This window comes from Ranitomeya variabilis, chromosome 2 (assembly GCF_051348905.1).
Source record: "Ranitomeya variabilis isolate aRanVar5 chromosome 2, aRanVar5.hap1, whole genome shotgun sequence".
NCBI classification, from domain to species: domain Eukaryota; kingdom Metazoa; phylum Chordata; class Amphibia; order Anura; family Dendrobatidae; genus Ranitomeya; species Ranitomeya variabilis.
This window is the reverse complement of record NC_135233.1, coordinates 1,063,378,445-1,063,392,514: the sequence shown is the minus strand read 5'-3', so window position 1 is coordinate 1,063,392,514 and position 14,070 is coordinate 1,063,378,445. Positions and strand designations below refer to the sequence as shown.

Here is a 14,070-nt window from a genome sequence, read left to right as displayed (position 1 = left end):
TGTACCCGCTGCTATAACTGTAACTTAGAAAGATATGCGAACAATGACAAGTAAAGTTATATGTTTAAAGTTAAAGCTGGACTGTGTCTCAATTTGTGGAAATTCGTGTGAACAGAGCCTGCAACAGCTGGGAAGGGTTCTGGAAGGTACAGATAACAGAGAGGCGAGTACCCTCATTAAAGAACCTTGTTTTTATGTGAGGTGAGACCAGGGCACGAAAGAGCCATTAGCCTCATCCAGGACCACGGCCCTGTCCTTCCCTTACACTTGGCATAGTCGGCAGGATGCCGCAACCGTGCCATGGGGAAACACCGCAAAAGATATTGCTGAAGTGGAAAGAAAGAGTGAAGAGAATGTGGATGTGCTTCAAATGCTGGACTTGACTAAAACTTTGAATGTGACTGATACTGTGGTGGCCAAAATGGCGGCTTTGTAAATGGCGGAGGATGGCACGCAAATGGACGACAACAGCTCTGATCCACCCTTCGTGGGCATCCTGATGGAGAAATGGTGCGAGAAACTGTCTGGCAAAGACTGTGGCCTAATCATGGAATCTGCGCCTGGGACAGATTGCTAAGAAATAGGTGGAGTGGCCGGGTTTGACTCCACCTTCTTGGAACGAGCGGGGACCACAAGAAAACCCTGCGTGCTGCTGCACGGTGTCATTACGAGACACGGCACTGGCACCAACCACTCTTGCAATTATCAATGCAAAGGCATAGGCCGCATGGAGCTAAAGTGGAAGAGGAAAGGACCCGACCTGGACGACAGAAAGGAGTAGCAGATGAGTTCTGGACTGACTGTTTTCCAGAGCTTCGACAATCGCAGGACCGCCGGCTGCCAGAGCCAGAATGTTGCCAAGAGATGGAACATCCTCTTCAGGAGCCGGACCCACTTAACCTTAAGCCAGAACACTGTCAACAGGAGCCGGAGCATCGCCAAGAGGTAGAACGACATCATCGAGAGCTGGAGGCCCACGGACCGGAATCACCGACCGCCCTGGAGGAACCTGTGTTCCGGAAGTGAAAGCCGAGCCGGGACTACATCCTCAGGAACCAGACTGCGCAGTCGCCGCAGAAGAGTCACACGTTCGCGGGACGTTCATGGACAGGCTGTTGAGACCAGGGGTAGTGAGTACACCCCAGCCTTTGTCACCGGAGGGATGGCCCCCACCCTGTTCCCTCACCTCAGAAGGCCAGTCGGGTTCCCAGTCTGGTATCCCAGGGAGTGAGTATCCGTGTAGTGACCCGGGTCCCATAGATTTGTCTCACGGCCAACATGCTCAGGAGGCCAGATCTGCGGTCAGTGTTGGGGCATCCCTGGGCGCCTCCGGTTTTCACCAGTCAGTGGAGGGCCCATTTCCATCCCCCAGGCAGTCCGCCTGGATCTCAGGAGTTATCGAGAAAAAGAAGCAGAGGGAGAAGGAGATTTGGGCGGAGCTGCGCCGAACAGGAGGGGGCGCAATGGCTGGACGCCGCACTTACGGCCAGCTTTTGTACACTAATACAAAAAGAGGATACGGCTTTATTTGAGAGTGGGAAACTAACGATAAGATTTACGTTAATACCGCCTCTATAAAGTTTGGAAGACCCGTGGATGAAGGGGACTGGGTCTCCTTCTACAAAGAGGACAGCCCCAGGGGCTATTTTGCGGTGGCATCTACCTTATGTACATAGGAGGAAATGGATCTGTATGCGAGCCAGGACCTAGTACAGTCAGTGCCCTATGACTTGCCTACCTCTCAGCCCCACATTGCTACTGCCACGTCCTGGCAACCCACGGCTTCTGCGGCTGCAGAGTCGTCAGCCCGAACACGGGCATGGAGTCCCCAGAGGAATAAAGGGGTACGGGATGAGGACGGTTGAGCACTGAGTTTGCTACAAAAAAAACATTTATTACGTTGTGCTCATTGCATCAGTAAGGATTATGGGAATGTTCTGCGTCCCCGTTGGTGAAGGAGCCCTGAAACACCCCCAGAGTCGAGTGTGACCTGGTCAGGAAGTGAACATTAGATATTTTTTGTTTTGTTGCGACCATTGCGCCATTTGTTCTGGAAAGCAGGAAAATGCCCAAAAAACTGTGCTACGGACTTTGTGTACCAGCAGCAACAGACTGTTTCTGAGACAGGCTGTGTATGTAGCCTTTAAGGGCAGTGTCACTCTTGAAGGGAGGGGGATGGACTTTTTTCCCCTCAAGAACTGTTGGCCCACAGGAGGGGTCGCCTAAATGTTTATATGTTATCACTGGTGGACAGGACTGGAATATGATACTGATGGGATGCTGCCTGGAGGACTGTACATCAGGCACTCCTTAAGAGAGAAAAGACTTTCCTGTGATGTTGTATAGATTTGGCTCATATTGAGTTTATAAAAACACTCTACCTCTTTTAACATGTTTCTCCCTGCGAGGATTATTTAATATTCATATTAAAGTTTTGGGAGAATGGTCATGGATGACCATTGTAAAAAGGAGGGGGAATGTGAGGGGTGTATCGGGACCGTGTAATACACTGCTCCCTTCCTTAATGTATAACCGTGTATATATGTGCTGTTAGTTTAGAATGGTGATGTAGGGAAAGTGTAGTACCGGAATCAGTCACTAGATGGGGTACATGATGCCTTAGTGCATAGACAGTGTATATTGTCAACTGTAGGAGGAGATAGCTAGGGTAAGATAGGAATGGCTTCCTAGTGAGAGTTATTTGGGGCCAGGGTGTCCAGGCAGCTTGGTCGGGAGCCAGAGCACAGGCTACCCTGGAGCTGCGCAACGTTGAAGTGCAGTGCCCAGCTATCCAGGGAACACCGGCTAGAAATATAGCAGTGCAGCAGCCTGGCAGTAGTAAAGAAATGGGAGATGGAAGCAGGGCCAGGACAGTACGGGGACGCAGGTGGCTCCATAATGTGGCAACTCATTGCATGGGCTGATGCCTTCAGATCTAGGGCTAAATGGCTTAGGGAATCCCCAGGCACAGTGAGAGTAAATAGGAAGAATGCTGTGTTACCGCAAGAAGCAGTACGACCTGGGAAAGTACTTGAGGCCGAGAGAGAAGAAGCAGGGAAAGTAAGCAATGTGGAATATTTTGTACCCACTGCTGTAACTGAGAAGGATGTGTGAACAATGACAAGTAAAATTATATGTTTGAAGTTAAAGCTGGACTGTGTCTCAGTTTGTGGGAATTCGTGTGAACAGAGCCTACAACAGCTGGGAAAGGTTCTGGAAGGTACAGATAACAGGGAGGCAAGTACCCTCATTAAAGAACCTTGTTTGTATGTGAAGGGAGACCAGGGCACGCAAGAGCCATTAGCCTCAGCCATGACTACGGCCCTGTCCTTCCTTCACAAGTTCACCACAGCAGGAAGCAGGAGTAAGCCAGGGAACCATGCCATGGGGCCAGGGCTGTGAGGATGCAGGTGTCTCTGCATGAAGTGGGAAGGGGACACCATGCTGGGGCACCGGCCATAGCGCTACAGCCATGACTAAGAGGAGCATTGTTCTAAATGCGTTGGTCTCGGTGCTGCTGACAATAGTATTTTTAAAATATGTGTTATATAAAGTTTTTGGATATTAACCACCTGACTCCTGGTGCTGGATGTACGACCCTAGAATTTACAAAGATTATGTCACTTTTTCAGAGCCAGTCTGTCCATGTATTTGATGTGCTATTGTGTTATACTTCATTCCACCTGCAGTAGGTGCTGCAGGGGAAATCCATGATCAGCCACAGTTCCCCTCAAACTGTGGGGCTTCTGAAAAAGATGACATGATTAGAATCCTGCTTTAATACTGTGCAATATTATTATTATTATTATTATTTATTGTTATAGCGCCATTTATTCCATGGCGCTTTACAAGTGAGGAGGGGTATACATAATAAAAACAAGTACAATAATCTTGAACAATACAAGTCATAACTGGTACAGGAGGAGTGAGGACCCTGCCCGCGAGGGCTCACAATCTACAAGGGATGGGTGAGAATACAGTAGGTGAGGATAGAGCTGATCGTGCAGCGGTTGGTTGATCGGTGGTTACTGCAGGTTGTAGGCTTGTCGGAAGAGGTGGGTCTTCAGATTCTTTTTGAAGGTTTCGATGGTGGGCGAGAGTCTGATGTGTTGTGGTAGAGGGTTCCTGAGTAGGGGTGATACGCGAGAGAAATCTTGTATACGATTGTGGGAAGAGGAGATAAGAGGGGAGTAGAGAAGGAGATCTTGTGAGGATCGGAGGTTGCGTGTAGGAAAGTACCGGGAGATGAGGTCACAGATGTAAGGAGGAGACAGGTTGTGGATGGCTTTGTACGTCATGGTTAGGGTTTTGTACTGGAGTCTCTGGGCAATGGGGAGCCAGTGAAGGGATTGACAGAGGGGAGAGGCTGGAGAATAGCGGGGGGACAGGTGGATTAGTCGGGCAGCAGAGTTTAGAATAGATTGGAGGGGTGCGAGAGTGTTTGAGGGGAGGCCACAGAGCAGGAGGTTGCAGTAGTCAAGACGAGAGATGATGAGGGCATGGACTAGGGTTTTTGCAGATTCTTGGTTGAGGAATGAACGGATTCGTGCAATATTTTTGAGTTGAAGTCGGCAGGAAGTGGAAAGGGCTTGGATATGTGGTTTGAAGGAGAGATCAGCGTCAAGGATAACCCCGAGGCAGCGAGCTTGTGGGACTGGGGAGAGTGGGCAGCCATTTACTGTAATGGATAGGTTCGTTGGGGGGGTCACGTGAGATGGGGGAAAGATGATGAATTCTGTTTTGTCCATGTTAAGTTTCAGAAATTTAGCGGAGAAGAAGGATGAAATAGTGGACAGACATTGAGGGATTCTGGTTAGTAGGGAGGTGATATCTGGTCCAGAGATGTAGATCTGTGTGTCATCAGCATAGAGATGATACTGAAAGCCATGAGATTCTATGAGCTGTCCCAGGCCAAAGGTGTAAATGGAGAAGAGCAGGGGCCCAAGGACTGAACCTTGTGGGACTCCGACAGAGAGGGGGCGAGGTGAGGAGGTGGTGTGTGAGTGGGAGACGCTGAATGTCCGGTCTGTTAGGTATGATGAGATCCAGGATAGGGCCAAGTCTGTGATGCCAAGGGATGAGAGGGTCTGTAATAATAGGGAATGGTCCACTGTGTCAAAGGCAGCCGACAGGTCGAGGAGGAGGAGAACAGAGTAGTGTCGCTTGCTCTTGGCGGTTAAAAGGTCAGTGGTGACCTTAGTTAGGGCAGTTTCAGTGGAATGGTGTGGCCGGAAGCCAGATTGTAAGCGGTCAAAGAGGGAGCAAGAAGAGAGATGGGAGGACAGTTCAAGGTAGACGTGTTGTTCCAGTAGTTTTGAGGCATAGGGGAGAAGTGATATAGGGCGATAGCTAGATACAGAGGATGGGTCAAGAGAGGGCTTTTTGAGGATAGGTGTGATGGAGGCATGTTTAAAGCTTGAGGGGAAAACACCATTTGTTAGTGATAGGTTGAAGAGATGGGTTAGGGTTGGGATGAAGATTGTGGTGAGGTTTGGGATGAGGTGGGTTGGGAGCGGGTCAAGTGCACAGGTGGTGAGATGCGATCTTGAGAGTAGAGTGGCGAGTTGATCTTCTGTAATGGTGGAGTAGTTGGTTTTGGAGGTGGAGGGTAGGGAAGTTGGGAGGAAGGGCTCTGGGGCTTGTTGACCAAAACTGTCTCTGATGTTATCAATCTTCTGCTTGAAGAATGAGGCAAAGTCTTCAGCAGAGATAAGTGAGGAGGGAGGAGGTGCTGGGGGACGGAGGAGAGAATTGAAGGTGTTGAATAACTGTTTAGGGTTGTGAGACAGGGAGGATATGAGAGATGAGAAGTAGGTTTGTTTAGCTGTGGCGAGTGCGGTCTTGAAAGTAGTGAGGGACTGTTTGAATGCGATTAAGTGGTCGTTGGAGTGGGATCTTTTCCATCTGCGCTCAGCAGCCCTGGAAGCTCGTCTCAGTTCTTTGGTCAGGCTGGTGTGCCAGGGCTGTCTGTTGATTTTGCGAGCTTTGGTATGTGTAAGTGGGGCAGCAGATTCCAAAGCTACAGCTATTGTGGTGTTATATAGAGCGGCAGCGTCATCCGCATTGTGTATGGAAATTATGTCTGTGAGAGGGAGGAGGGATTCAGAGAATGAATGTAGGTCAAGATGTTTAAGATTTCTGCGAGGGTGTGAAAGTTTGTGGGGTGGGGACTCTAGACATGGAGTGGAGAGAGATGAGAATGTGAGAAGGTTGTGGTCAGAGAGAGGAAGAGGCGAGTTAGAGAGGTTAGATAGGGAGCAGAGGCGGGTGAAGATGAGGTCCAGTGTGTGACCATCTTTGTGAGTGGCTGCAGAAGACCATTGAGTGAGGCCGAAGGAGGAAGAGAGAGATAGAAGTTTAGTGGCAGCTGAGAGGGAAGTGTCAATGGGTATGTTGAAATCGCCCATGATGATAGTGGGGATGTCCGCAGAAAGGAAATGAAGTAGCCAGGTGGTGAAGTGGTCAAAGAAGGTGGTGGCTGGCCCTGGGGGGCGGTAAATGACAGCCAGTTGGAGGTTGGAGGGGGAGTAGATGCGCACAGAGTGCACCTCAAAGGAAGGGAGGGTAACAGAGGGTGGCAGTGGGATTGGGGTGAAGGAGCAGTTATCTGACAGGAGAAAACCAACTCCTCCACCATGCTTGCTGCTGGGGCGGGGTGTGTGAGAAAGGTGGAAGCCACCGTAAGAGAGTGCAGCAGGGGAGGCCGTGTCAGAAGGGGTGAGCCAGGTTTCGGTGATGGCGAGGAAGGAAAGTTTGGTAGTAACAAAAAGATCATGGATGTAGGAAAGCTTGTTACAGACAGAGCGAGCGTTCCACAGAGCTCCTGTTAGTGGGACTGGGGAAGCGGGGGCTGGGCGAATGGGTATAAGGTTAGAGAGGTTACGGAAGTTTGTGATGGAGCGTGGATGGGAGGTAGAAATGACTGTGGGAATATGGTGAGGAGGACCAGGATTTGGAGAGATATCACCAGCAGTGAGAAGGAGCAGAGATAGTGTTAGCATTGAGGATATATTATCCTCAATGTAGTCTATCACTCTACCAAGAACTAGTTACATATTTAACCCCTTTCTGACATCCGACGTACTATCCCATCCATGTGGGCTGGGCCTCTCTGACTATGGATGGGATAGTATGTCGAAGCCGATCGGCCGCGTACACGGGTGGTGTGCAGCTGATCAGGGCCGGGTGTCAGCTGATTCTCACAGGTGACACCCAGCACTAAGTGCCAGGAGCGGTCACAGGTGGCTCCCGGCACTTTAAGCCCCGAAATACTGCGAACAAACAAGATCGCAGTGTTCCGGTGGCATAGAGAAGCATCGTGCAGGGAAGGGGCTCTCTGCATGCTTCCCTCTTAATAACGCAATGTGATCGCATTGTCCTGAGGTTCTCCTTTCAGACCTCCAGCTTCAAGATGGCCGCGGGATCCTTCAGGGATGTGGATTCTCAGTGCCTGCTGAGGCAGCTATAAATAGTAAATCAAACCCCCCTTTATCAGCCCCTTAGTTAGGGAAAAATAATAAAATAAAAAAATGTATTTATTTCCATTTTCCCATTAGAGTTAGAGTTAGGACTAAAGTTAGGGTTAGGGTTGGGGCTAAAGGTAGGGTTTGAATTAGGGTTAGGGTTGGGATTACGTTTACAGTTGCGATTAGGGTTGGGATTAGGGTTAGGGGTGTGTCAGGGTTAGGGGTATGGTTAGGGTTAGGGTTATGGTTAGGGTTGGGATTAGGGTTAGGGGTGTGTTAGGGTTAGGGGTGTGTTGGGCTTAGGGTTGTGGCTAGGGTTGGGATTAAAGTTAGGGGTGTGTTCTGGTTAGGAGTGTGGTTAGGGTTATGGTTAGGGGCGTGTTGGGGTTAGGGTTGGAGTTAGAATTGGGGGTTTCCACTGTTTAGGCACATGAGGGGCTCTTCAAACGCGACATGGCATCCAATCTCAATTCCAGCCAATTCTGCATTGAAAAAGTCAAACAGTGCTCCTTCCCTTCTGAGCTCTGCTTTTGTGGTCCAATTTCTCCTGTTATCCTTGTGAAAATACAAAATTGGGGCTACAAAATCATTTTTGTGGAAAAAAAATATTTTTTATTTTCACGGATTTGCATTATAAACTTTAGTGAAACACTTGGGGGTTAAAAGTTCTCACAACACATCTAGATGGGGGGGTCTAGTTTCTAATATGGGGTCACTTGTGGGGGGTTTCTACTGTTTAGGTACATCAGGGGCTCTGCAAACACAACATGACACCTGCAGACCATTCCATCAAAGTCTGCATTCCAAAACGGCGCTCCTTCCCTTCTGAGCCCTGCCATGCGCCCAAACGGTGGTTCCCCCACATATGGGGTTATTAGCGTATTCAGGACAAATTGCACAACAACTTTTGGGGTTTAATTTCTCCGGATACCTTTGAGAAAATAAAAATTGGGGGCGAAAAGATCATTTTTGTGAAAAAAATATGATTTTTTATTTTTACGGCTCTACATTATAAACTTCTGTAAAGCACATGGGGGTTCAAAGTGCTCACCACACATCTAGATAAGTTCCTTAAGGGGTCTACATTACAAAATGGTGTCACTTGTGAAGGGTTTCCACTGTTTAGGCACATCAGTGGCTCTCCAAACGTCCAATCTGAATTCCAGCCAATTTTGCATTGAAATGTCAAACGACGCTCCTTCCCTTCCGAGCTCTGCCATGAGCCCAAACAATGGTTTACCCCCACATATGGGGTATCAGCATACTCAGGACAAATTGCACAACTTTTGGTGTCCAATTTCTCCTGTTACCCTTGGTTTAATAAAAACAAATTGGATCCAAAGTCAATTTTTTATGAAAAAAAGTTAAATGTTCATTTTTGTTAAACATTCCAAAAATTCCTGTGAAACACCTGAAGGGTTAATAAACTTATTGAATGTGGTTTTGAGCACCTTGAGGGGTGCAGTTTTTAGAATGGTGTCACACTTGGTTATTTTCTATCATATAGACCCCTCAAAGTGACTTCAAATGTGATGTGGTCCCTAAAAAAATGGTGTTGTAAAAATGAGAAATTGCTGGTCAACTTTTTACCCTTATAACTCCCTAACAAAAAAAAATTTTGGTTCCAAAATTGTGCTGATGTAAAGTAGACATGTGGGAAATTTTATTTATTAAGTATTTTGTGTGACATATCTGTGTGATTTAAGGGCATGACAATTCAAAGTTGGAACATTGCTAAATTTTCACATTTTTTGCCAAATTTCCATTTTTTTCACAAATAAACGCAAGTCCTATCAAAGAAATTTTACCACTATCATGAAGTACAATATGTCACGAGAAAACCTTGTCAGAATCACTGGGATACGTTGAAGCGTTCCAGAGTTATAACCTCATAAAGAGACAGTGGTCAGAATTGTAAAAATTGGCCCGACCATTAACATGCAAACCACCTTTCGGGGTAAAGGGGTTAAGGAACTCAACTGACAACACATACAGAAAGCCAACTTTTGGAGTCATTTTGACATCTTTACCTTTGTTTGCAGCCTGGATGATTTCAAATACAGTGCGATCCGTGCTAAAAATGCTGTCATCTGTAGAGATAAAATACATGAGGACAAGGCACCATTGCTATGAATACGGGATAATGTGAAGAGCCCATACAGATTTGTTGGAATATTTGTAGAATATTTCTTGATGTACAGTACATAGAAAAGTACCATCTGGATTGGCCACATATTACGAATCAAAGCTCAGTTGATTATATTCAGTGGTCACATTTGGAAGAGCTGAACAGGTCATTGCCGATCGCCAAAGGATTATCAAACAAAATTTAAAAATAAAGCCATCACTGGCCTAGACCACCAGGGAATAAACCATTAATAATGTCATTGCCCTAGGGTTATGTAAGTAGCCTCTTCGAAGAGGATGTACCAATCTTAAAAGTCAATATCGACCCTTTAAAGTGCTTTGCCATAAACTCAGGATAAGAAGCTAAAAATGTGTATTCCGATGTTTGTCCTCACATAATTGCAAAGCAGGTGAATTAGTTGATCGGGTGAGAGACCTCTAACAGAAGTTCTAAGGAGTAAGGAGTGCCAGATTGGTTTAGGGAGACATTTAGACCATGAAATGTTCCCCTGGGAATTTTAATTTGCAGGTATCCTCTTCACAAAGGAAGTGGACAGGAACTCTAGTGCTATTGATTGGAAATAGCAATCTTGGGAGTGAAAAGCAGTTGTGACGAGGCCACCCTATGTTGCATGTTACTTGGGGTCCCATTTTCCTTCACAGCGATCCTGGAGATCATGGTGTGTCGTCTAAAAGTCTCCTCATTAACAATATCACAAAGAGGTGGGCTCAGTGGAATTTTATTAGGGAAGGGTACACGTAATTTCATCTCTACGACATCTGTTAGAGATAACACTATATGCTGACAATAATACTCTAAAAATATGGAGAACTTACCTAGAATATGAGGTTCATTTATCTGTAAGAGAATGAAAAAAGGGACCATTAGGTCTTAGAATTAAATAAAGCTGAAGATATTCCAGAAAGTAATCTTGGCATGGATCCATGTATTACGATGTGGTATGTACAAGCACCCCAAAGTCATAGGGAAATATATAAGAAACCCAGGCGAGTGGATCCTGACTTACCGGTCTGGGCAGAACCTGGCCGGCCAAACACAGCAACAACGCCAACCGCATCCCCTCCATAGTCTTCTACTCTGTACTAAGTCACTACTGAGACACCTGTAAGGAATGCCATATATACACCCACCCAAAAGGATGGGACCAACCAATCCTCACACAGATCCTAACAAAGGGAAAAAAACATGAATTACAAGAATTCCAATATCAGTGGTGCTGATATTATCACTTAAAGGGACTCCATCTATAAGTTTGTTAAGGCTTTAACAAATTAACCACAAGACATAACTTTACCCAACATTATTTCCTACGTAATTGGTGGTGATGCTCCATTACACAATGGCTACTCTTTCTATGTTTGGGGGTTAGTTATACCATTGGTGCGACCTGTGCAGTCATACAGGGTCCTAAGAGGTAAGGGGGCCACTTCTACCTCAAAAGCTTTTGGGAATATGCATTATAATGAACTATTGGACTGCAAAGGGCCCATATATTGTTCTTGCGCAGGGGCCCTCTTATTCTGAGGTAGAGGGAGCAGACTGCACCTTCTTCCTGCCGGAAAGGAGCTTGTTGACGGATCAGACAGGAGGCTCAGTGAGTAGGAGCGTCTGCTCTCTGTGCAGTGAGGAGGTGGCAGGAGGCTGCTCACCTCCTGATAAGTCCGGGCCAAGTCATGTATTGTGTCTGTAGCCGCTCTGCTAATTTTCAGTGAGATTTATTGCAGGAGTCTGAACTTTCCGGGCCGCTCTGTCAGTGCCAGGTCATCGGCGCCAGCGTCACCAGATCCCCAGGAACGTTCAGTCTGCGGCAATAAATCTCCGTCCCTATACCTCAGAGTGACCAGAGACACATTACTGGGTACAGGACATCACATGTTATATATATGGTCCTGTATATCTAGTACTGTATATAATATGTATGTCCTATGTCAGGTGCAGGATTGATCAATCCAGTGTATATAACATTGTATATCTGTGCTCATAGTATACTGCTATAGTACAGAGATTAAGGCTATGTGCACACGTTGCGGATTGGTGTGCGGATTTTTCCGCACTGTTTTTGCAAAATCAGCAGGTAAACCTCACTGCGGATTACCAGCGGATTTAGAGAGGTTTTTGTGCGGATTCCAACTGCGTTTTTTCAAATGCGGATTCCTATTGAGGAACAGGTGTAAACCGCTGCGGAATCCGCGCAAAGAATTGACATGCTGCGGTAAAAACACTGCTGTGTTTCCGCGCTTTTTTTTTCCTCAGCATGTGCACTGCGGATTTAGTTTTCCATACGTTTACATGGTACCGTACAACTCATGGAAAACTGCTGCAGATCCGCAGCGTCAAATCCACAACATGTGCACATAGCCTTAATACAGACATCCTCTGTTATACAGTAAACACACTGCCATATAGCCATATATCTGTATATACAGTACATACATACAATGTGTATACTGTATGACAGGATATCTGATGCCAGTGATATGTTATCTTGTATGTGTCAGAGTCTTTGTATACGTTGCAGATTGTCACAGATTTTTCTGCACAGATTTGTCACAAAACCTGAAGGGATTCCTGACGCCAGCAAAGTGAATGAGATCTCTGAAATCTCATGCACACGCTGCTTATATTTTAATTGCAGATCTGAAGCCGTTTCATATCTGCAGTATGTCCATTCTTTCACCAATCCACGTATTCCAATGAGTGGGGAAAAAACGCATAAAAAAAGTGTATTTTTTATGCAGTGGTTTTCCATCCAATTGGCACGTTTTTGGTGCAGAAATGTCTGCTGCAAATTCTAACCAATGTGTTAGGTTATGTGCACATACTCAGAATTTGCAGCAGAAAAGGTTCTAGATAAGCTTGAACAATGCGCAGAGAATAATAGAATGGTATTTAACGGAGAAATGCAAGATTCTACATCTGGGCAAGAGAAACGAAAATTACATCTATAGAATGGGAGGAATAGAACTAAGCAACAGCATGTTGCTTAGTATAGACTTTGTATACTAATAGATTACAGACTGCAAGAGTCAACAGTGTGATGCAACAGGAAAAAGGCAAACACAGTTCTAGGATGTATTAAGAGAGGCATAGAGTTGAGATCACATGAAGTGATTATCCCCCTCTACTCCTACTTGATCAGGACTAGTGTTGAGCAAATTTGCTCAGATTCCCTCTTATTCGACAAGCTATAGGATCTGGGAAAGTTTAGCTTGCAAAAAAGAAGGCTAAGAGAAGACTTAATAGCTGTCTACAAATATCTGAAGGGCTGTCACAGTGTAGAGAGATCATCATTATTCTCATTTACACATAGAAGTACAAGAAGCAATGGAATGAAACTGGAAGGGAGAAGATACAGATTAGATATTAGAAAAACTTTTTGACAGTGAGGGTGATCAATGAGTGGAACAGGCTGCCACAAGAGGTGGTGAGTTCTCCTTCCATGGAAGTCTTCAAACGGGCTGGACAGACATCTATCTTAGATGGTTTAATGAATCTTGCATTGAGCAGGGAGTTGGCCCAGATGACCCTTGAGGACCCTTCCAACTCTAACATTTTATGATTCTATGATTGCGGTGTGTGTGTGGGTGGAGAAGCACAGCGCATGGGAGAGAGGGGAGCACTGCAATCCTCATTAGCCTAGGGCACCAAAATACCTTGTCCCGGCCCTGGCATCAACATACAGTGATTGGATGTCATCACCATACTGTGACTGGATAATAGCACCATGACGTGACAGGATAGCACCACCATACAGTGACTGGATAACACCACCATACAGAGACTGGTTAAGACCACCATACAGTGATTGAATAACATCACCGTACAGTGACTGGATAATGCCGCCATACCGTAATGCAATAACACCACCAAGCCATGACTGATTAACACTACCATAAAGAGACTAGATAAGCCCATTTTGCAGTAACTGGATAATACCACTCAACAATGACTGGATAATAGCACCATATCATGAATGGATAACACCACGATACAGCAACTGAATAACGCCACCCTACAAAGACTGGATAACACAACCATACCATGACTAGATAACATCACCATACAGTGACTGGATAACACCATCATACAGTGACTCGATAATTTTTCAATCCTCCCAAGACCTCCTACTCTCCTCACACAACCGCCTCCAAGATTTCTCCCGAATATCCCCTGTAAGAATATGTAAGACTTTTCCTACTGAGTGTATTGGGGGACACTCGCTTTGCCGCGACATTCAGCACACGGGCACGGGTTTTTAAAACAAAACAGTCTATCTGGTTTATTAGGGTATCATAAACCACATCGTGAACAGTCCATTTACACACTGTACCAGGACATCACATCACGTTGCATATCCTCAGTCTGTAGCAACTAAACATGCTGGTCCTCTCCTGACCAGTTGCAGTGGGTTACCACACAGTTCATGGAACATAACAAGCACCATCAGACAATGAT

General features: G+C 46.0%; 1 protein-coding gene across 1 annotated transcript in view; it reads right to left on the bottom strand.

Moving 5' to 3' along the window:
- LOC143809005 (astacin-like metalloendopeptidase) overlaps window positions 1-10,681 on the bottom strand; it is an 88,775-nt gene extending 78,094 nt beyond the window's left edge. Inside the window, exons 1-3 of the mRNA XM_077292185.1 lie at window positions 10,622-10,681; window positions 10,431-10,452; window positions 9,497-9,556 (exon numbers count right to left, since the gene is read on the bottom strand). Of these exons, the coding sequence (XP_077148300.1) occupies window positions 9,497-9,556; window positions 10,431-10,452; window positions 10,622-10,681 (142 nt within the window). The remainder of the gene's footprint in view (window positions 1-9,496; window positions 9,557-10,430; window positions 10,453-10,621) is intronic.
- Between the last annotated feature and the right edge of the window lie 3,389 nt (window positions 10,682-14,070).